This window comes from Triturus cristatus, chromosome 5_2, assembly GCF_964204655.1.
Source record: "Triturus cristatus chromosome 5_2, aTriCri1.1, whole genome shotgun sequence".
In the NCBI taxonomy this organism is placed as follows: domain Eukaryota; kingdom Metazoa; phylum Chordata; class Amphibia; order Caudata; family Salamandridae; genus Triturus; species Triturus cristatus.
In genome coordinates, this window is record NC_140588.1 from 116,248,524 (window position 1) to 116,271,172 (window position 22,649).

Here is a 22,649-nt window from a genome sequence, read left to right on the forward strand (position 1 = left end):
GGGCCAAGTCATTGGACCCTTGGAGTCAACCGCACCGGCCTGGACTGGCAGCTATGAAAGAGCTGAGCCGCTGGCCCGAGTCCACCGCAACCCGTGATGGAGTTCTGGATCAAGGCCCAAGTCGCTGACGTCAGGGAGAAGAGTGGGGTTGTGCCCCCCCCAGATAATGTGGAGCAACACCTGGGGTGAGGTGCGGGTCCAGAGGGAAACTCTCTCGGCCTCCCAGTTCAGTCAGCTGCGCGAGCCGTTGCTTCGGCTCGGATCCCGGCCCGTGTTGACCCAAGGAGGGGCAGTGCTATGTCGGAATGGGAAGCAGTACTTTTGTGTCATCATTTGATCCATAACGGGGGCACTGTTAACGGAGCACGTAAAACTGTTGTATTACACTTTGCATTATTGCTGCTAACGAACTGTCGTATGACACCTGACCTCATTTGTGCCTGACGAACTACATGCTTGGTGCACTACGCACTGCATTATTTTTCCCTTGCATATTACCTGATTGTAATGTGACACATTGCATTATTTCTTCAGTGCATAGTATCTGAGTATAACGTGGTGCAGTGTATTATTTCTTCATTTGCACTGTACAGGATTATAGCTTGACGCATTGCTTTGTTTCTTCCTGATACAGGGCATGCTGGTGGTGATACGCATTGCATTATTCCTTCAATTGCAAAGTACATGACTGTGGCTACGCATGGCATTATTTCTCTGTCGCACAGTATAAGAGAATATTGTTACACATTGCAGTATTTGTTTCCTTTTGCAACGTGTGATTTTAGCAATACGACTGGCCTAATGTTTTGGAAACGGTTAGAAGTGAGCTTAACTGGTGGTTAGAAGCGGTGGTTGGGATTTGAACCTACCAACCCACTGTAAAGAATACTAACCATTCGTATATGTGGATTTTGTATCGTATAATTGCTTATATAAAGATTATACTCATTTTTATCAAAACTCGTGTGGAGTCTATTTGTGGTGACACCATGAGGTTACTGTGAGCGTGGTTGCACATACTGAACACTCGTGCCTTGGAGATAAGCCTGGCTGCTCTTGCCAAGCTACTAAGGGGGTGAGCAGGGCTATCTCAGATGGTGTCCTTACTTAGCCTAACGTTGAAGCGAGGGGTCAAGGGCGCCCGCCTCCAGGATTTGGTGGTGGCGGTAAGCAATAAGGCAGAGCGGTTGGATTCGACCCTAATATAAAGTAAACGCGTATGTGCAAAATCACTCACAGTAATTGGTGTTCATCATAAATTGATTGCAGACCGCGACCTAACAACATATTGTTTTTGATTTGGTGGTTCTATTGTCCAGTAACCTTTAATCCACATATCATGTCTCAGGGTGACAGCCAGATAGCCGATGAGGCTTAGGCTGCAGAATTAGAGTTTGACATTGAGGCACTGTTTACCTACAAGGTTGATCAGTTGAGGACATTCTGCAGAGCTTTGGGATGTCCCATGAAAAGTAGCTCCAAGAAGGAGGAGCTGCAGGTGGCCTTGAGGGCCTGTTGGGAGGCCAAAGAGGCTCAGGAGACAGGTGATGGTGAGGTGGATGAGGATGACCCAGGGAATGGATTTGGTCCACAGGATTTGCCAGTGGAGGGACCAGCTGCAGGGGCTGGTAGTAGCCATTCAGGGAGGAGTTTTTCACCAGAGGAGTTGGAGGATAACTAAAGGGTCAGGCTGCATGAGTTGGAGGTGTTAAAACTTAAAACTCAAGCAGAGGAGAGCAGGAACACTCACGTTGGAAGAGAAACGGCTTCTCTTGACTCATGAGTTAAGCATGAGGGAACTGGACATGAAGGGTAGACAAGCAGAGTCCAGTGTGATTGGTGGCAGCGCACAGCCAGTGCCAAGTGTGGATGATTACAAGCGGGCACTGGAAGATTGGATAGTGTTCAGCATGGTAAATGATTTGGAGGGGTTATCAGATTTGGCCCCAGGGGAGCCTAGGCTCAGAAATTATGTTCCAGGGTTGCGCCACCCCGGGTTAGGGTGTGGTCTCCTTGATTCCTGGGAGCCTGTATGAGACCTGGACCCCTGGTCATGGGTCCAGGGGCCTGAAGGGGCCCCAGAGAGGGAAGGAGGGCCAGGTGGTGTGAGGAGATCCCAGAGTAGGGAGGAGGAGTAGCTGGCTAGCCCCTTGTCTCCAATGAGGGGGAGGCAGAGGGAGCAGAACATCCAGGGATCAGCAGCACCACCCAGGAAACTGGGGGGGTTCTAGGAGAGCCCCCGGATGGAGGCCTCATGCCTGGTTGCCAGCAGTGTGAGGAAGAACACCTAGCATCAGGAGGGCGTGGGGAGTCTGGAGTCAGAGCTCCTGCCCTCCTGAAGTTTGTGGGTGCCATTCCTAAGTGGCATGCCCACAAAAATAAATGGAAGGTTAAGAGAGGATTGTGCTCCCCAGTGGGGACACAAGGGGAACAGTGTCCAGCCAGTAGGGCTGGGTCCCCTAGGAGTGACCAAGGTAGACCCACTCTTAACCTAGAGGATAGGATGATTGGAGGTCTCCCCAGGGTACCACTCCATGGAGGGGTTGGCATGGGTCCAGCACCCCTGGAGGGGTCACCCTAGCAGGGAGGGATCTATGGAACAGCATTGTTGGCTCAGAGGGTAGTGATCAAGAAGTCCCCCTAGGGGAAGGAAGGCGAGGAACAGGAGGGTGTCCCTGTGGTAGAGGGCCTGCGTCCTGGTTCTATCACCCGAAGCCGGGAAGTCCATCAAAGTAATGATTGGTCTACCCTGGCTTTTGGCTGGGAGGGGGTTGTGCAGAACTTGGTTTTTTTGGCGAAAGTTCCCTAAACCTTTTGCTTTTGCCCAGACCATTTTCCTGACATAGAATAACCAATTTGGATGCTGTGGGTACTTTGCCACTGCTGATCAGTGACAAAGTACCAGAGTTCCCTGTTTAAAATGTAATAGTGATTGGTTGGCCATGATTGGTATGTCTGCCTTACTAGTAAACGTCCCTAGTGATGTGCACTGTGTGTGCAAGGGCTAGTAATGCAAGGGCGCGCAGAGAAGGGAACTCAGGCCTTCAGAGTAGGGCCTGCGCACAGAATGCTAAGTTAGCCTGTTGGGGCGCCCCTGTGGTAGTTCCCAGGTAAACCCTGGGCAGGGTGCAGTGTAGGTAAAAGGCACAACATATACTGAAGTGTGTGCTATGTTCTGACAGTGAAAAACTCTCCATTTCGTTTTTCACTGCTGAAAGGCCATCCTACTCATAGGACAGAATGGGGAGGCTGGGTGTTGTGTTTGTTAGCCTCGTTTCCTGTCAGTTTATAATGGAGAGGTGAAGTCTAGTATGTATGAACTCACAGTGTTATAACACATCTTTCTGTGAAGGTCGTTTTGTCACTGTGTGTTCATAAACCACTCTTTTAGAAAGTGGCTGTGTTTTGTGCCCTGAACATTTATGTGCGTCTCTGAAATGTGGATTGTCTGTCTGGAACTGAAAGGTGAGATGAGCTGGGAGAGGTCTTTACCCAGGGAGGGGTTGTGATGGCACCAGGCTGTCCTGCATATGGAGAGTAGGGGGAGGAGAAGCCCGGGAGGTGAAAAGGCCTGGGCTGGTGCTATAAACCAATTGACCCATCTCCTGCTGTGTGATTAATGATCCAGACCCCCAGTATCAAAGGGAGAGAGGTGACACTGGGAGGGAGACACCCAGAACTGATTTAGGGAGGGGGTCAGGGTCCCCTGAGCACGAACGAACTTCAAAGACAGTAAGGCCTGTAACTATGAGAGCTGAAGCCCCTCAACGTTGGAATTAAACAGATATAGATTGGGACTGAAAAGGCTTGGACCCATTCTATGGTTAAGAGGAACCTCTGCTAAAGAAGGAGCAACTGAAGAGACTGCTGTGGATAGACCAATCCTTGCTTCATGATCTGGGGCTGGTATGCAGTTTGCTGTTCTAACTAAGGGAGAGGCTGTTGGGACTGTGCTTGGAGGCGCTGGGTTCCCCTGCTTGAAGAAGACTGTGCTTTGTGCTGTGTCTTGTAACCCCCAAGGGCCCGAGTTGAGCTGGCTCCATGTTTGGAAATACAGGATCATAAAAGTTTCCGGAGATGTCCCAAGCAACGCAGTGTGCGCGTGCTTTTGCAGCTTGAGACCCTCAGAAGTTGTGCCGTGTGATCGGGGGCACGCAGGAGTAAACTACGTCACGAACACGCTGGGTGCGTATTGAAGTGCAGGCCAAGGTGTTGGTGAGGAGCACCTGGTAGTGGTGTGCATGGAGAGACGAGGTGAGGCTCGGACGCGCAGTGTCCGTGTCGTGGTGCAGCTCGGGCGTTGGTGAAGAGCGCCTCGGTCTCGTTTGCACCAAATGAAGAAGCGAGACTCGGACACGCTGGGTGCGTGTCGGGGTGCACCCAGGAAGTTGGTGAAGAGCGCATGGGCATCGTGTGCACCAAAGGAAGAAGTGAGTCTCGGACACGCTGGGTGCGTGTCGTGGTGCAGCCCGGGTGTTGGTGAAGAGCATCTGGGCCTCGTAGGTACCAAAAGAAAAAGTGAGTCTCGGACGCATTGGGTGCGTGTCGTGGTGCAGCCAGGGTGCTGGTGAGGAGCGCCTAGACATTGTGTGCACCGGGAAGAAAGGGAGAGTCTCGAATACACGCAGGGTGTGTGTTCAGGTGCAAGCAGAGCTTTGGTGGAGAGCGCCAGATTGTCATAAGTAACCCTGGGCGTAGTGGACGTAAAGAGGCTACGTGAAGCAATACGGAGTGGGGGCAAATCTACGCCCACCTGCACACTTCGCGTAGCCCCACTACGCCCCTGCCCACCTCCCTCCTGCCTTCATTTTACAATGATTAAAATCATTAGATAAAGAAAAATGACTTACCTGAGCTGCCACGTCCCGGGGCTCCATCTTTCTGCTTCCTGCATATCTTCTTCCTCACAAATGCGCATGCGCGGGTGTCAGGTAAGTCATTTTTCTTTATCTAATGATTTGAATCATTCTAAAATGAGGGTGGAAGGGAGGCGGGTGGCGGGCATCTCTGCTCCGCCACGGGGTGTGCGTAGTCTGCACCTGCTACGCCTACTTTGCGCAGCACGAAGTAGGTAGTACTACGCACACTCCGTGGGCGGAGCAGAGCACTGCGCCCACCCTTAGTCGTGAGCACCAGCGAAGAGGCGAATCTTGGACGCACGGTGTGCGTGTCGAAGTGCAACCTGAGGTGCTGGTGAGGAGTGCCGGAGTAAAGGGGTGCACCAAATTGGAAGTAAAGTCTCCACTTTGCTGAGGGCGGATCTCGGTGTGGAGTGAGACCACCAGAAGGAGGGCCAAGTCATTGGGCCAAGTCATTGGGCCCTCGGAGTCAACCACAGCGGCATGGAACGGCAGCTACGAAAGAGCTGAGATGCTGGCCCGAGTCCACTGCAACCTGTGACGGAGTTCTGTGTCAAGACCCAAGTCGCTGATGTCGGGGAGAAGAGTGGGGTCGCGTCCCCCCGTAACGCCTGGGGTGGGGTGCGGACTCGGAGGGACACTCTCTTGGCCTCCCAGTTCAGTTAGGTGCGCGAGCCATTGCTTCGGCTCGGATCCTGGCCCGTGCTGACACAAGGAGGGGCAGTGCTGGGGCTGGAGTGGGAAGCAGTACATTTGTGTCATCATTTGATCCATAACGGGGGCACTGTTAACGGAGCACTTAAAACTGTTGTATTACACTTTGCATTATTGCTGCTAATGAACTGCCGAACTGCCGTATGACACCTGACCTAATTTGTGCCTGATGAACTACATGCTTGGTGCGCTTCGCACTACATTATTTTTACCTTGCATATTACCTGATTGTAATGTGGCACATTGCATTATTTCTTCAGTGCATGGTATCTGAGTATAACGTGGCGCAGTGTATTATTTCTTCATTTGCACTGGACAGGATTGTAGCAGGACGCATTGCTTTGTTTCTTCCTTGTACAGTGCATGCTGGTGATAATACGCATTGCATTATTCCTTCAATTACAAAGTACATGACTGTGGCACTACGGATGGCATTATTTCTCTGTTGCACAGTATAAGAGAATATAGTTACGCATTGCAGTATTTGTTTCCTTTTGCAATGTGTGTGATTTTAGCAATATGACTGGCCTAACCTTTTGAAAACATTTAGAAGTTAGCGTAACTGTTGGTTGGAGGCGGTGGTTGGGATTAGAACCTACCAACCCACCGGAAAGAATACTATCCATTCTTATATGTTGACTTTGTGTCGTGTGGTTGTATCGTATAATTGCTTATATAAAGATTGTACTCATTTTATCAAAACTTGTGTTGAGTCTATTTGTGGTGACCCCACGGGGTTACTGTGAACGTGGTTGCACATACTGAACACTCGTGCCTTGGAGATAAGCCTGGCTGCTCGTCCCAAGCTACTAAGGGGGTGAGCAGGGCTATCTTGGTGTTCTTACTTAACCTAACGTGGATGCGAGGGGTCGGGGATGCCCGCCTCCAGGGTTTGAGTGGTAAAAGCTGCGTGTTAAAGGCTTGACACACTAGCCAACTCTCTGCTTCAATATTGTTAACTTTACTTCTATTCAACAGTCTAACAGTCAAAAATGTTGTCTTGAGGTTAATCAAAAAGTCAGCCAATCTTGCACAGCTAAAAATCTTCCACTGACTCCCCATTCAAGAAACTGTGTGTTCATATTACTATAGTCATCACTTTAGTAGCTATTTGTTTTGGTGAAGTGATACTTACAGGGGAAATACAGACATCAAAGTGTGCAATTTATGCTCAGTGTGATATTACCCTCCCAATAAGGAATGGGGGATAAAGCAATAAAGCCTCACTTATTTTCCTTTTGCGACCTACAAAACTAAGAATTTTATATATTTCTCTGCACAACAAATGGCTGTTTTCCTGTCAGATTTTTAAGCATAAGGTTAGCACAGTGCCATACAAGCCAAGCTAAAAAGTGAAAAAACCTGTTGCCAATTTATATTAAAAGACTTTAAGTACAGAATTAGCGAGTGCCATCCACACCAAGCTGAAAAACAAAAAAACACTTTTACCATTTCAGGTACAGTATTACAGCCAGTGCTTAAATTGAGCCAGTGGTGTCAGATGGTTGGCACTGCCACTTAATTGTCAACACTGGCACTTATGACAGTTTGCCACAAGGTGGCATTGCTTGTACTTGCTTATTCATTCAATTTAAATTAAAACTGACTAATAAGTGCCTCACAAGCCATTATTATAGCTTTGGAGGCCTGGAAGAATCGGAATCGTCATGCTTGTAGGAGTGTGATGGTTAATAGTTGTGCTGGCACTATCATAGGTAGCATTGGTAAGGGGAATGGTTGTGCAAGCTGAGGTGGCCTCCTGACGAGGACCCTGGAACTTTTTTTTTTTTTTTTTACAAATTAAGCACTGTACACAGCTTTGCATTGGTAAAATGCCTTCCAGGTCAACCTGGAAAGGCGGAGACTGGAAACAGGCAAATATATTGGACCTTCAAAGGTCCTGTACTGAAGCCTCGATGAAAAGAGCCTCTGGAGATTCAAACACACTCGCAAATTACTGTTTGCACTCGACGTAGTCCTAATTATTAGTGGTGTCCTCATAATACGCTACATGGATCTTTCCCCTGATAAATTAGGCAGGCCCAACTTGCTACAATTTATCGGGTGAAAAATGATTGGCTACTACTGCGCTGTGGGTTTTGTGCGGAAAACGCCGCATCAGTATGTTATTCTGTATAATATTTGCACCATATAAATCGAGTATTGTTATTTATTAGGAGCAATAAACATCACGGAAATACTGAAGCACTCATGATATCAATGCCTAGTGTTGCAAAGTCAGGGTTTGCGCTCTTCCACTGCTACTTGCCTTAACACTGGGTTGATTCTTTTTTTTGTTGGGGGGGGGGGGGGTGCATTAATCACTCATAGGTAGCGATAAACCATACATGTGTTTGTGACGCATTGAGCATGTGGGCATTGTTAAATGCTCCCTCGTTGTTCTATGCGTTTGTCATTACGCCATCAGTTCTCTTCTGTGATGCGGGTGTGGGATCAACAATATCGGTGCGTTTGGGAAACCCCCACAGAAGATGTCCTACGCCCTACCCAGTATAGGGTTAGCCGCTGTCCGATTATGGGGCCTGTCCTGTACCAAATGCATGTTTCCAAGCAACTGCTTCCCCGAGCTACCTCCATGAATGCTGACTTGAAAGGTCTGGCTGTAGACATATAATATGGCCGAGAAACAAACAGGAACCAGAGACGCTTTTGAACGCAGCCATTAAGCAAGCGCGCCTGCCACGTCTATAATGTAATATTCAGTCCATCATGGCAGCATTCTCGCGGCGTGCTCACCTGTCTCCGCGGCCGCCACGGTGATGTTGTACCACGGCGCTTCCTCTCTGTCCAGAACCTTCTCCGTCCTAATGGCTCCGGTGGTGGCGTCGATGCTGAAATACTGATCCCCGTCTGCACTGCGGTCAATAAAATATCTATTTGTGGAAGGAGACAAAGATTAAAGTTGCATGAATCTACAGGATTTCCGCGTGCTTCTACAAGAAAATGCATTTTGTGCAGAGGAGTCCAGACCTTAGAGTTCAAGACATTAGCAAAACGGAGCGCAGGGGGTCTGGTTTCCCTGTCATATAACACCCCTGACATACAGTACGATACAGTGATTGTCCATTTCACGTGATTTCCATTAAAAATATATATATATTTCTGGTTTTATAAAAGTCAGGCTGCTGCTAAATTTATGCTTTCTACTGAATACATTAGCCCTATTTAAACATGCATGAGCAGGGCATAAAAAGGCCAAAGTGATTGAAAAACGTTATACTTTGTTAATTACATGTAAGTCAATACGCTGTTGGTGGCAAATTCCCTTTACTGGGATGCGGTGTAATCTTCCCTGCGAGAGGCTTAAGCTACAAAGGCCTTGAATGTCTTGGCACAGTGTAGGGAGGTTGAACTGGGGCCAGCGCGCCGTGGCCCACGCTGGAACTAATCACCTTTGCCCAAAAGCCCTCGTGTCGCCGATTGTTTGCAGCCAGAAAGCACGGAGCGAGGAACAAGGGAGAAGGGGGCGGGGCCACGGCCGCGCGCCACTCTTCAGCTTTTGAGATGCTTCTAGGAAATAAAACAGAGTGCCCGGGATGTTTTCGCATGCAGCATAATTCCATGTAATTTGAAAGGAGCAGAGATTAAGTACCTATGGTGTTCAACAGGTCCAGTTACAATTGGGGTAAGGGATCATGCTGAGGCATGTAGGGCCATATTATCAAGAACGGGCGATAACATTATCGCCGCTTTAGCGGCAGGAAACTGCAGCTAAAGCGGCGCTAAGGGGCTTGATAATATGCCATACAGAATTCCAATAGAAGCCCAGGTTCTGGTGTGAAGGAACACAAACCTGGGCTGCTATTGGAATTCTATAGGGCATATTATCAAACCCCTTATCGCCGCTTCCTGACGCTAAAGCGGCGATAATGTTACGCCCGTTCTTGATAATATGGCCCGTAGACTTTTTTATTGTTCACTCTATACAATTCTATACACTGTGGGGCATATTTACAAACCCCTTGTGCCACCCATACGTCACTTTTCCCATGTTAAAAAAGAGGCAAAAGTGGCTCAAGGGGCTTGTAAATAAGCCCCTGTGTTCGTTTATTGTCAGTTAATAAAAATCATTACAATCAAAGAATATAAATAAAATACATTGGAATGGTTAAAAAGATAATAGATTAATAAATACATAAAGGAGCAATTCTATTTTTTTCAATCAATATATTGCTGGTATTATGGTGATTTATTTCAGTGGTGTCACAACAGTCTTTCACTAGAATGGCATTTCATTCTATGATTTATGCTTCATATCCTATTTATTTCTTTATTAAAACGACACTTATTTTGCACAAGTAATAATCCTCTATAAAACTATCTTTACTAGTTCTATTTTTCACTCAATATGTCTAGGAGAAAAAATGATTATTGATACTTGCAAAAGCACAATGTACACATTTAGAATCGAACCAACAAATGCCAAGATGCAACAGATTTTTTTCCCAGAACTATTTGGTAGATATTTAAAAACGTATGGGGAGAGTTCCTGACACACCATTGTCTACAAACGGTGTTAGGTTCAGGAGAAGAGTGTCTGTCTCGGAAGATTTCACAGAACCTCAGCACAATGGTTGACTTTGATTTGCATATTACTCACTGATGACTGTCACTTTTCGCATAATTATATCAATAATGGGCCCCGAAACGCGATGAAATAGACGCTTTAAAAATTAACCAATTAAATGATATATATTCCTTTAACACTCTAAGAATGATAACAGTGGTATTTTTGTCTTTCAGATGCGCTGAGCTATGATGAAATCTCTGCGTTTTGCGATTGTCTAAATAACTGGTACTAATTTTATCAATTTCAGAACCTGAAAAGGCAGAGTTGTCCGTGCGCCAGCTTCAAAGGTTTGGCTCTCGGGTTACATAGATACTTTATCACGTGTTTGTATTGATTAGAATGTGCACTCCTTTCAATAAACATCATCGCTCAAAACTTATCGAAAGGTATACCGAGGAGAGTGGATCTATATCATGGCCACAATAATATATGCATCTAATGTATGCATTCTTTATGCATGCTGCTTCCGTCATACATGCGGATGGGTGTCTGTAACCGGGGAGAAGCATTTTCGGAGTAAGTTTTGGTTGTGAAATCATGAAGTAGATGTAGAGGGTCAGCGGTATAGTTGTTGGGCTGGGTGGAGCTAGGTGGGCGAGAGGAAGAGGAGGAGCGAGGACAGGACGCGGGCAGATAGAGTAGGGACAGGGAAGGTGATGGATGCAGCCTAATAAAGTGAGATATAGATGAATCCTGTTGTCTGTCATTATTTGCTGCTGGACATCACAGCTGGCGACGAGGGTGGGATGGTATAGCCCAGTACCCCCACGATCTGGAGAAAACGTGCCCCTGTCCCTTGGTGTGGCCGGTAACGTGAAATAGAGAAAAAAAAAACGTACCCTGCGTCGAGCGCTGAGCCGCGCTGTATCGAGTGCCACCAGAGGACGTGAGAGCAGGAGCGGGAGCCCACCCCGACTGATGCTGGCGGTTCCTGTGGTGACCGGTGGTTATACCGGAGCGGGAAACCACGTGGCTGCATGAGCGCTGCTACGCGCTAAATGACGATCTCACGCCCGATGCGTGAGCAACGGCACGCGTGAGGAAGAAGAACGTCGGGTGCTCACCCCGAGCGCGCTGTGCCAGGTAATGAAGCCTGAAGTGCATGGGATGCACTAGAAGAGTGTTGTGACTGTTGGGAACACTGACGATTAGTGCAGCAGGCTGGCTGAGAGTGGCAGACAAGACCTCGTGGGAGTGAGCAACCCTGAGCGGCGGCCATCTTGGAGTCAGGCGGTCCTGAGTGGGACATCCCCATAAGAAGTATAGGGGCGGCCATCTTTAAGTCAGGCCAGAACTTAAATAAGCACCTGACAAGCCAAGAGAAAGAAGGAAAGTAACCCAGCATCAGCCAAAGGCAAGCCAAGAATAAGTGTGCCCGTGGGAGGACTGGACGAGTTAGGCATGTGTTGTCAGGATGTCGAATGATAGCTGGCCGCAACGTGCTGAAACCACGCCGATCGTGACGAGCGTGTCGCACCTGCGCCCACCAGAGCCGCTACCGTTGACGGTTGGGGAGAGTATGGGCCCCAGATGGCAAGAATTGCTGGAAGATTTTGAGGATTACATTAAAGGGTCAAAGGTGACCGAAGATTCCACATTCCAGGCCACCCAATTTGAATCATCTTACCCCTGGGAGAGAGGAGATCGCCCCCCCGGTTGAATTAAACCCTAGAATTGGTACAAATGAACCAAATGCAGGAGCGGCGTCCTCCCTCACAGAAGGTCTATTAACAACCTTACTTTCAGAAATCAGAGAAAAATTTGCGGTTTCAGAAAACAATCAGTTAAAAATACAAGCAGTATGCGAGAATCTTGAAATTAAATTAAACGCAATCTCTGACAGGGTGGGAGTTGTGGAGGGTGCAGTGGAAAATTTAACAAAACAAGTCGAGAAAAACACTTACGAGATACAAGCACTACACGGAGAAGATAGAGCTCTAAAAGAAAAACTAGAAGTCTTAGAAAATGCCGCAAGAAGGAACAATATCCGCCTCTTAAATGTCCCGGAAGATGCAGAAGGTAGAGACATAAAATCATTTGTTATTAACCTCCTATGTGATATCCACTCCGATCTAGATAAAACCATCTTGGAGGGAGACATACAAAGAGTCCACAGAGACCCTTACTTTAAAAAAGTTGGGAAGAAAAACCCTAGAAAGATCTTGGTCAATTTCAAAACATACACCATAAAGGACAAGATCTTATCAGAGGGACTGAAAGCAGGAGAGTATAAGAGACCGGATTGGTCCTTGCGAATCAGATCGGATATATCCCACTTTACCCAGGAAAAACAATGGGAGCTGGGGAAATCGCTGCAGGAATTAAAAACCCTGGGTGTCACAGCGTCCCTACGCTTCCCAGCATCGTTGAAGGTAATGTGGGATAACAAGATGTACATTTTCAAAGATCCCGATGAAGCAAATGCTTTAATTAATCGAATTAAGAGCTCCTCAGCGAAATAAAATAAAATAAACACTTATATGCCCTGATCCGAGTCTGAGCCTGAAAACAGAGGAATTCCTCTAGTAGTTGAAAGGGAGGTTCCCCTAATGGGTGGGGGGGGGGAGCCCACTCACAATTTAGAAATATTGTTAAGGTTTAATTTGCACTGGGTGGGGAGCATAGGGGAAAAAAATAAAAAAATGTCCTCGGATGAAGCAGCAATCTCCAAAAACATTTTGTTCATCTCTATCCTAATCAAAACACTGAAAAGTACAATTTAGTGTGTAGTCAAGAATGAGGAATTTGGATATAGAAATAATGACTTGGAACGTAAATGGTTTAAGGGTACCCAGAAGGAGAAACAAAATATTGGAATATTTAAGATTGTCGGAGTGTAAGATCTTTCTTCTACAAGAATCCCACCTACTGAGGGAAGAATGGGAGATAATCATAAAGCAGCACAGGTGGATCGAACACTGCATATGTACAAACCAACCTTACACTTCTAAAGGCTCCGCAATTTTAATTAAAAAATCAGCATCGGCAGCGCTGATAGAAAGTGTGGTGGATCCTGTAGGCAGATGGGCGGTCGCAAAAATAAAAATAAAGGGTCATGGAATGTCGCTGGCAAGTTACTATGGCCCCAATTGGGACGATCCGAACCCCCTTCTCTCATTGATACCCCATTTATTAGAAGTAGATGATGACATAATCTTAGGAGGGGACTTTAACTTGGTCTTAAATCCAGGCAGAGATTCGACCTCCTCCAGAGCCATATCTTCCACAGCGAAAATGAGAAGAGCTGTAAGACAATTAATGGTGGATATAAACCTAATAGACATATGGAGCGAGATGCTGGCTAAATCCAAAACGAAAGGTAGTAAATTCACTTTCCATAACAAAAAATGCGGTCATAGATCAAGGATTGATTTTTTCTTAGTTAGTACATTCTTTTTTCGCAATACGGTCCTAGTATCACACGCCCCCCAACACCTGTCAGATCACTCTGCAGTCATGATTAAAGCAGTTTTATGTAAGACTCAGTCATCTCGAAGGTGCACCATAAATAGAACATTACTGTTGGAACAATCTATTATTCAAAAACTAAAAGTAGAAACCAACGAATTTTTTGAAAATAATTTAGATTCTGCAGCAATTCAATCAGTGTGGGATGCATATAAAGCTTTCTTGAGGGGGGTTTTATTAAGCATTAATTGCAACCAAGCCAAGAAACAAAAAGAGATATCAGGAAAGTTAGAAACTGAGCTACAAAAACTGTATGAAATCCTGGAATTGGATGAAGATAATGAGAATATCTTAAACAGCATAAAACTAACTAAGTCTAAATTGAATAATCATCTAGAAGCTATATTAAAAAAAAAATGGGAGGCCAGCAAATTAGCTCACCACGAATATGGGGAAGGTTGTGGCAAGCTTCTGGCTTGGAAAACAAAAACAGACCAAACGAGAAACATGATAAAAGATATACGTTCCCATAAAAACGGGCTCATAGTCACAGAAGAAGCAGAAATTGAGGAATCCTTTGTTCATTTTTTTGAATGTCTATATGGAGGGGAGGGCAACCTGGATGTGGGAGCCATGGAGGATTACTTGAGGGGCCTAGACCTCCCACTACTTCAACAAGAAGATAACGATTTTTTAAATGCTCCAGTAGTATTAGACGAGATAATGCAAGTAATAAACTCCCTAAAAAAAGGAAAAGCTGCTGGCCCCGATTCTATCCCCAATGAGATTTATAATTTACTTAAAGATGAATTAGCCCCAGTTCTCCTTCAGGTATTTAATGCATCTTTTTTTAATGGTGATAATACTCCCTCTTCATGGGATGAAGCAACTATCATACTCCTTTTAAAACCGAATAAAAATCCACGTGAGTGCGATTCATATCGCCCAATATCACTTTTAAACTGTGACCATAAAATTTATTCACAGATTACCACAAAAAGATTAAACAAAGTGTTAGATCCACTTATCCATCAGGACCAAAAGGGCTTCATGAAAGGGAGGCAGCTGAGCCAATTAACCCATGATCTTATTGGGGCAGTCGACCTGGCGCAGACATATAAGGTTCCCTTGGCGGTTATGACATTCGATGCCGCCAAGGCTTTTGACCGGGTCGACTGGTCATTCCTATTCAAAACTCTACAACGTTTTGATCTTGGGGACAGATGTATAACAGCAATAAAGGCATTATATAAGAACCCCTCAGCTAAAATATTTATCAATGGGAACCTGACTAGAGCAATACATATTGGGAGAGGAACAAGACAGGGTTGTCCCCTGTCTCCGTTGCTCTTTAATATGTATATCGAACCGCTAGCCCACAATCTAAGATTATCTCAGAACATCATTCCCTTCAACTGTAATGGGTGGGAAAAAAGATTGGGTCTCTATGCGGACGACTTAATTATATTCACCGGCAATCTGGAAAAATCATACGGAGGGATAAGGCAGGAATTAGAGAACTTCGGAAAGGTCTCGGGCTATCTTCTCAATCAACAAAAAACAGAACTTATGAAGTGGCACATGGATTTTGAGAGCCCCTTCGAAAAAAAAGAGATAAGATACTTAGGAATTCAGATCGTGCAAGACATCAATAAAATACCAAAAGTTAATTTTGATAAAACAACTAAAGAAATAGGCTCCCAGCTACAATCATGGAGAGTGCTCTCTCTCTCTTTTTTGGGTAAATCCAATATTGTAAAAATGTCTATAATCCCAAAATTCACTTTTTTGTTCAACGCTATCCCTCTAGAATTCCCCAAAAAGTGGTTTGGGAAAGTTCAGGGGCTCCTCTCAAGGTTTATATGGGCTGATAAATGTCCGAGGATTGCACGAAACAAACTTAGGAAAAAAAAGGAGTACGGAGGAATCGCAAGTCCTGATCTCTATTTATACATGTGAGCATTCCAATTAAAAAATTTTCGTCAACTAATGCTAGAGGACTGTATGTTCTCTCCTCTATTTAAAGCCCTTACAAAAGATTTCTCTAAAAAAGCTGGAAAGTTTCTTTTCAAATTTGGGAACCCCAAATTTTTCAAAAAGGTAAAGCTTAAGATTTTAAGCGCGGCAATAAAAATTTGGACGCAAGTAAGACGTTTGCTAAAAATCCCATACTATAATGAAGCAGCGCCAATTTGGGATTCTCCTGGTACTCCGGAATGCTTAATGGACAGCTTGGCAGTTCCGTTAAGAAGAGCGGGGATCAACACTTGGGGACAAATTCTATATGAAGGCGATATAATTTCCTGGCCTCATTTATCATCTTTAACTGGAAGGTCGATTTCTAAGTTTAAATACTATCAGCTGTCTAGTTGGATAAGATCTGCCGGCAATGACGTGAATGGCAACTCAAATTTGGCGCACAAGATATGCACTCGCAGTGGTAAAGAAAAAGAAGTGGCTGCCTGGTACTGGCTACTTGTTCAAGGTAGTGAGGATGACCAGCCTGCCTTTATGGAAATTTGGAAAAAAGATCTTCCGGATGAAGACCTTGAAAACATCGGGCAAGTATCTATGTTCTACCTATGGTCCTATGTAAATGCTGCTTCTTTAAAAAAGAATCACATCTTTACAGTGCATAAGGCATACTGGACGCCTCAGAAAATCTCAAAGATGGGAAGTCGAGCCATTAAGAAGTGCCCCAAGTGCGGAGACGAATTGGCCAATGAGGTACACATGTTTTGGAGTTGCCCGGCCTTAACCCCCTTCTGGGATAACATTGGTAAGACCCTTTCTAATATTATGGGTTTTGAAATAAAGCTGTCAATAGTCTCGGTTCTTTTCGGGCTAATACCTAGTGAGTTTGAAGAGCGAAGATTAACCAGAAACCATAAAGCGTTATTTTTTGTTTTGATATTGCTAGCCCGAAGGGAAATATGTATTAACTGGATACTTCCATCTTCTCCCACGGAAGTAGGTTGGGTACATTCCATTCAAAGGATAGCTATGTTAGACCAAGTAGGGACTCATAAGAAAAAAGCCAGAATGTGGGAAATATGGGATAACTCGGTAGAGTTAGGGACCAGGTACACTTAAGGGGAAAGGGAAGGGGGTGAGGAGACTCGAAAGAGAAGTGAGTCTAAATTGTTTAGCTTGTTGATCTTCCCTCTTTTTTTCTTTTTTTTTTTTTTTTTTTTCTCGGTCCGATGATTACCCAGTATGCCCAAGGTAAAGCCCAGGCGTATGGGCTGAGCAGGCCTCTTTATATGGGCAACGTGCATTATGGGCCAATGTAGACTCAAGACAAAGACGCAAACCCACATAAGGAGCTGAAGGTTCGGTTTTTCGGAGGGGTGCCCTTAAGCCGGTAATTACAGGTGTATTCCTTCAGACTCCAACTTGGGTTAGAGATTCGCTTTTCTTGTTTCTCTTTCTTGGAGCATGCTACTTCCAAATGAGGACTAAAAAAAAAAAAAAAAAAAAAAAGAAGATGAGGACAAAGTGATTGCGCTGCGCAATCTCGTCGGAAAACAGATTAGCAAGCTCATCAAGGAACTACCTCGTGCGGACACCGGAACTTATGATAAAGTGCGTGAGGCACTCAACAGAAAGTTTCTACCGAAACGAAATGTGGACTATGAGAGGTACACCTTTCATCAAGCTCGTCAAGGGAAAGAAGAGGTGATGAGTTCGTTCATAACACGACTGTGTCGATTGTCCCGATATTGCGATTTTGATGCTTTCTCAACGGATGATGCCATCCGGTCGCAGATCATTGATGGGTGTCAGTCGGAGACACTGAGGAGGAGGCTGCTGAGGAAAAGTCACAACCTAGAGGAAATAGAAGAGATGACTCGAGTGTATGACCAGGCGGAGGAGCAAGCGAAGAGTATGGAAGCCGGGCGCCCTGAAAGACGGGAGCAAGCATGCCGGGTGCAAGACAGTCACCGACGTAGACACTCGAAGGAGCGCCGGTACCCCTCTAGGCCCTCCTCGCACCAGAGGTACACTGAGCACAGAAGACACGGATCGAGGAGGAAAGACAAGAGGCAGGAAAGGGGAAAGAAGTGTTACCGATGTGGATATGACTTCCCGCACCGAGAAGCGTGTCCGGCCATGAGGCAGCAATGCCGGAAGTGTGGGCGAACTAATCATTTTGAGGCGACTTGTGGTGAATATCGCCGGGAAAGGAAGGATGACGCGATGAGGCCGACTCGTTCGGACACCAGGCGTCACCACGTGAAAGCAGTACAAGATTGGCCAAAGTCGTCCTCCAGCTCATCTCATTCCAGCCGGGAATCGAGGAGATCTCGCTGGGCAAGAAGGTCACCATCTGTGAACTCTCGATCAGGGTCGTGCGAATCCGAGTACACGGTCGAGTATGCCAGTATGGTTGCCGATCCAGACCAATTGAAGACCTACCCCAGACTGGACATCAGTGTGGGCAATCATGACACGCAATTTGTCCTGGACAGTGGGGCATCATTGAATTACATCCCGGTGACGGAGTACAAAAAGATGAAGCCACCACCACCGTTGTGCCCGGCATACGTCCGAGTTTTCACCTGGATGTCCAAGAAACCACTCCCCTGTCTAGGGAAATTCCAAACCACTCTTCGGCACCAGAACAAGTCGATATCTGCTGTAGTACACGTAATTGATGGCCCGGAAGCTGATTGCCTCCTCAGCTTACCGACGGCCGAGAGACTTCGTCTGGTTGAGATCTTATACCATGTCAGTGGGGATCAGGACATACTACACAAATTCCCCAAGCTGTTCACGGGGCTGGGAAGGCTGAATAAATGTCAAGTCCGGCACCACATCAATGAGCAGGTCCGACCTGTCGCTCAACATCCCCGACGGGTACCATACCACCTTCAGCAGGCTGTGGAGGATGAGCTGCAAGAACTGCTCGCATCAGACATCATTGAAAGGACTGATGGCCCCACCCCATGGGTGTCACCAGTAGTCATCGTCCCCAAGAAGAGCACTTCTGGAAAAGTGAGACTGTGTGTGGATATGCGGCTTCCTAACACCGCGCTTGAGCGTGAACGACATCCTGGGCCTCATTTGAGTGATATGATTGCTGCGCTAAATGGGGCCAGAGTATTCTCAAAACTGGACTTAAACAAAGGCTACCACCAGCTGGAACTACATGAACGATCCAGGTACATAACGACGTTTGCGACACACCTGGGTCTATATCGTTATAAACGATTAAGCTTTGGCATTTCTTCTGCTGCGGAGATCTTTCAGGAAGCAATACGCCAAACCATATGTCACATACCTAACACGCTAAACTATAGCGATGACATTCTTGTGTATGGGTCCAACGTCCAAGAGCATGACAAGGCCCTTGATAGAGTATGCCATGCTCTCTTGGACGCCAACCTGACATTGAACAAAGAGAAGTGTGAGTTCCATCGGTCCACACTCAAGTTCTTTGGGCATGTGTTTTCTGGAGCAGGGATGAAGCCTGACCCTGAGAAAGTGCTGGCTTTAAATGACACCAAGAGCCCTCAAGATGTGAGCGATGTCCGTTCCTTTCTGGGCATGGCCAGTTATTGTGCGAGGTACATTAAGGACTATGCTACCATCAGTCATCCACTTCGCACTCTCACCAAGCAGGGACAATTGTTCGACTGGACCCGTCAGTGTGAGCAGGCCTTTCAGGACATCAAACGGGCCGTTGAGACAGCTGACAACTTGGCATACTTTGACCCCAAATGGAAGACGGAAATAACCGTGGACGCCAGCCCGGTGGGCCTAGGGGCGATCCTGGCTCAGTATGACCACGAGGAGGATCAGAGACATATCGTGGCGTATGCAAGTCGCAGTTTATCTGACACCGAAAAGGCCTACTCTCAGCCAGAGAAAGAGAGTCTGGCGGTCGTCTGGGCCTGCGAACACTTCCATGTGTTCATCTACGGCAAGCACTTCACGATGGTGACAGATCACCAGGCGCTCTTCACCATATTTGGAAATCCACGGTCGAAGATGCCACCTCGGATAGAGCGGTGGGGCTTGCGTTTGCAAGAATACACCTACACCATACTGCACAAGCCGGGCAAGTCAGCCAACCCGGCCGACTACATGTCTCGCCACCCGAGACCTGCGCCGGCACCCAAGGCATCAATTGCTGAGGAATACGTCCACTTTGTCGTGGGCCAGGCTCAACCGCCGGCGGTTCCCCTGGAGGCCATTTTGGAAGCGACGGCGCAAGACGTCATTCTTCAGAAAGTACTCAGTCGCCTGCAGACCAACAGGTGGAGAGCTGATGATGATGAGGACCCGGAAGATCTAGCTAGCAACCAAGAATTGCAGGCATTCAGACACGTGAGTGAGGAGCTGTCTGCCACCTCGGAAGGGCTTCTGCTAAGGGATCACAGGATTGTTATCCCGACGCGACTACGACAAGGGATTGCCAATCTAGCTCACGAAGGTCATCGTGGGGTAGTTGCAACGAAGTGGGCCCTGAGAGAGCGAGTGTGGTTCCCGTTATTAGATCAGATGGTGGAACGTACTCTCAAAGACTGTCTGCAGTGTCAGCTTGTTAGCCAAGGAAGTCCCCCAGCTCCCTTGCGAATGACTGAATTACCCAGTGGCGTGTGGCAGGAACTTGCAATGGACTTCTATGGACCCCTTCAGTCAGGGAAATATGTCCTGGCAATTATGGACGAATATTCGCGGTTCCCGATAGCCCAGTTTGTATCATCCACCAATGCGTCGAGCACTCTCACGGTACTGGATGAAGTGTTCGCGGCGTGGGGTATTCCAAAGGTGCTCAAAACGGACAATGGCCCCCCCGTTCAACGGACATGAGTTTAGTGACTTTGCGCGGCACCTGAACTTCACGCATCGGAAAATAACACCCTTATGGCCGCAGGCAAATGGCACCATTGAAAGATTTATGGCCACTCTGAAGAAAACGTTTCAACAAGCGACCTGTGAGAGAAGGGACCTCCAGGTGGCTCTCAATGAGGTTCTCTGGGCCTATAGGACAACTCCACATGCCACCATGGGTAAATGTCCTGCCACCCTAATGCTAGGAAGACCGATTTGGAATAGGATACTCACATGGGAAGGCGCTCTACGAGCAGTCTCACCGATTCGCATGCATCAAGAGGTTGTGTCCGCAGATCGTCGTGGGAAAGAGAGAATGAAATCGAATGCAGACGCCAGAAGGGGAGCACGATCACCTTCCTTCCATGAAGGAGACTGTGTCCTCGTCAAGCAGGAGCAACGCCGAAAAACAGACTGCAGGTTCCGAGCTGAATCATTGACAATCACTCATACGAAGGGTACCATGGTGACCGCAGAATCAGACAGTCGAAGAGTCACCCGAAATGCGTCTTGTTTTCAGAAATGCACGCCTGGTATGAAGAAGTCGCTTCAAAGCCTGAGTGGGCAACCAGAGAGTGAGGTTCGAGGGCAACATGCTGGAACTGCCGAGGGTCTGGGCCCTGGGCCTGAAGGAGATTCCGAGGTGGTGACAGGAACGATGTCACTGAGACCGAGACAGGACATTCGCAGGCCGCGACGACTGATAGAAGAACTATAAACAAGTCAGTCATTTCTTTTCGTTCGTTAAAAAGGGGGAAGATGTAGAGGGTCAGCGGTATAGTTGTTGGGCTGGGTGGAGCTAGGTGGGCGAGAGGAAGAGGAGGAGCGAGGACAGGACGCGGGCAGATAGAGTAGGGACAGGGAAGGTGATGGATGCAGCCTAATAAAGTGAGATATAGATGAATCCTGTTGTCTGTCATTATTTGCTGCTGGACATCACAGAAGAGAAGGCCACGTGAGAGCACCGTTGACTTCAATTGAGTGAGGATTTGGCTGTTGCAGGAACTGAAATGTTTTCTGTTCTCACTAAAATGCACGATGCAGGGGTCAGTGGGAAGTGAACCAGAGTCTAAGCCTCTTACCCAATATCTGTTCCCTTTGTCTCCTCTCGCTAGTAATCTTCCGGTAAGGATGGCAGTGGACCACTCTGCGGACCACGCTAGATTGATAGCTGACTAGCCTAGATTGCTGGGTCTTAATGTTTTGTCAATGATGCAGTTTTCCACTAGAAAAAGTGCCGATGGAGCACTAGTGAAGAGTTATTAGGATGAGCGTGAGTTGGTTAAATCTTATTTAAATTGTGACTGGGGCACTGTGCAGCATGTATGTGGAGGGGTTAGGAATTAGTCAGGTAGAGAGTTCACAATCACATTTTCTCCTTCTCTATGGGAAAGCATCAGGGCTTTCACTATTGACAGTTATTGGAGGAGAGGTGTTACCTTACAAAGAAATGCGGCTGCCCGCAGCCCCCGCAGGGGGCCACCTAAAAGGGCAGCCCTTTAGTGCCATTTGGGCACAAACACCACCCCTCCTAGTGGTTGGACTCAGGGAAGGCGTCACCTAAAAGGTGTAGCACTGATTGGGTTTCCCACAGTGCTGGCTCATCAGGTAGGCAGGGCAGCATAGGTTGGTTACAGCTGCCTGCCCTTGGATCACCCGTAAGATAACCCACCATATTGCATACTTTTGTATGGAAGAAACCTGCAGCAATATTTTCCTATAACAAAAGTTGTGTTGTGTATTTATTTTTTCATGCATGCTCAGACTGTGGGTGGGGTTGTTGCCAATAATGGCACTAGACAACTGGCACTAGCCTGCTGGAGCCTTCTTGCAGACATGATCCCGAAATATGACGTAATCTGAAAGCCACCAGACTTGCTGCAATGGTAAAGTGAGGAAGACAAACCCTCAAGTTCATGTGTTTCAGCAACAATTGCATGTGAGGCATTTCAGTCCCGCAATGTGGCGGTACAAATTGTATGTTTGCTATCAGTAAACAGCTGAAATCCATATTTAGATGAGGCTATGACAGCATCTAGATGGTGACTATCATGTATTGCATGAAACCTTGAGTTATAGGTGAGAGAAAACAGCATGGTTGTGCATTTTGACACCTTGGGCTTTATTATAGAAAGAGCTTCAGAGACACAATGAGTGTGCACTCATTTTGTGTGCCCCTGTACACTTTGGCATTACAGAAGAGGCCATAGACCCTTGTGTAGCCCCTTCAATGATAC

The 22,649-nt window shown here is 46.8% G+C and overlaps 1 protein-coding gene across 1 annotated transcript in view; it reads right to left on the reverse strand.

Annotated features, from left to right (window-relative positions):
- CDH18 (cadherin 18) overlaps positions 1 to 22,649 on the reverse strand; it is a 2,052,455-nt gene that overhangs the window by 428,900 nt on the left and 1,600,906 nt on the right. Inside the window, exon 10 of the mRNA XM_085606897.1 lies at positions 8,331 to 8,467. Coding sequence (XP_085463023.1) covers positions 8,331 to 8,467 — 137 coding nt within the window. The remainder of the gene's footprint in view (positions 1 to 8,330; positions 8,468 to 22,649) is intronic.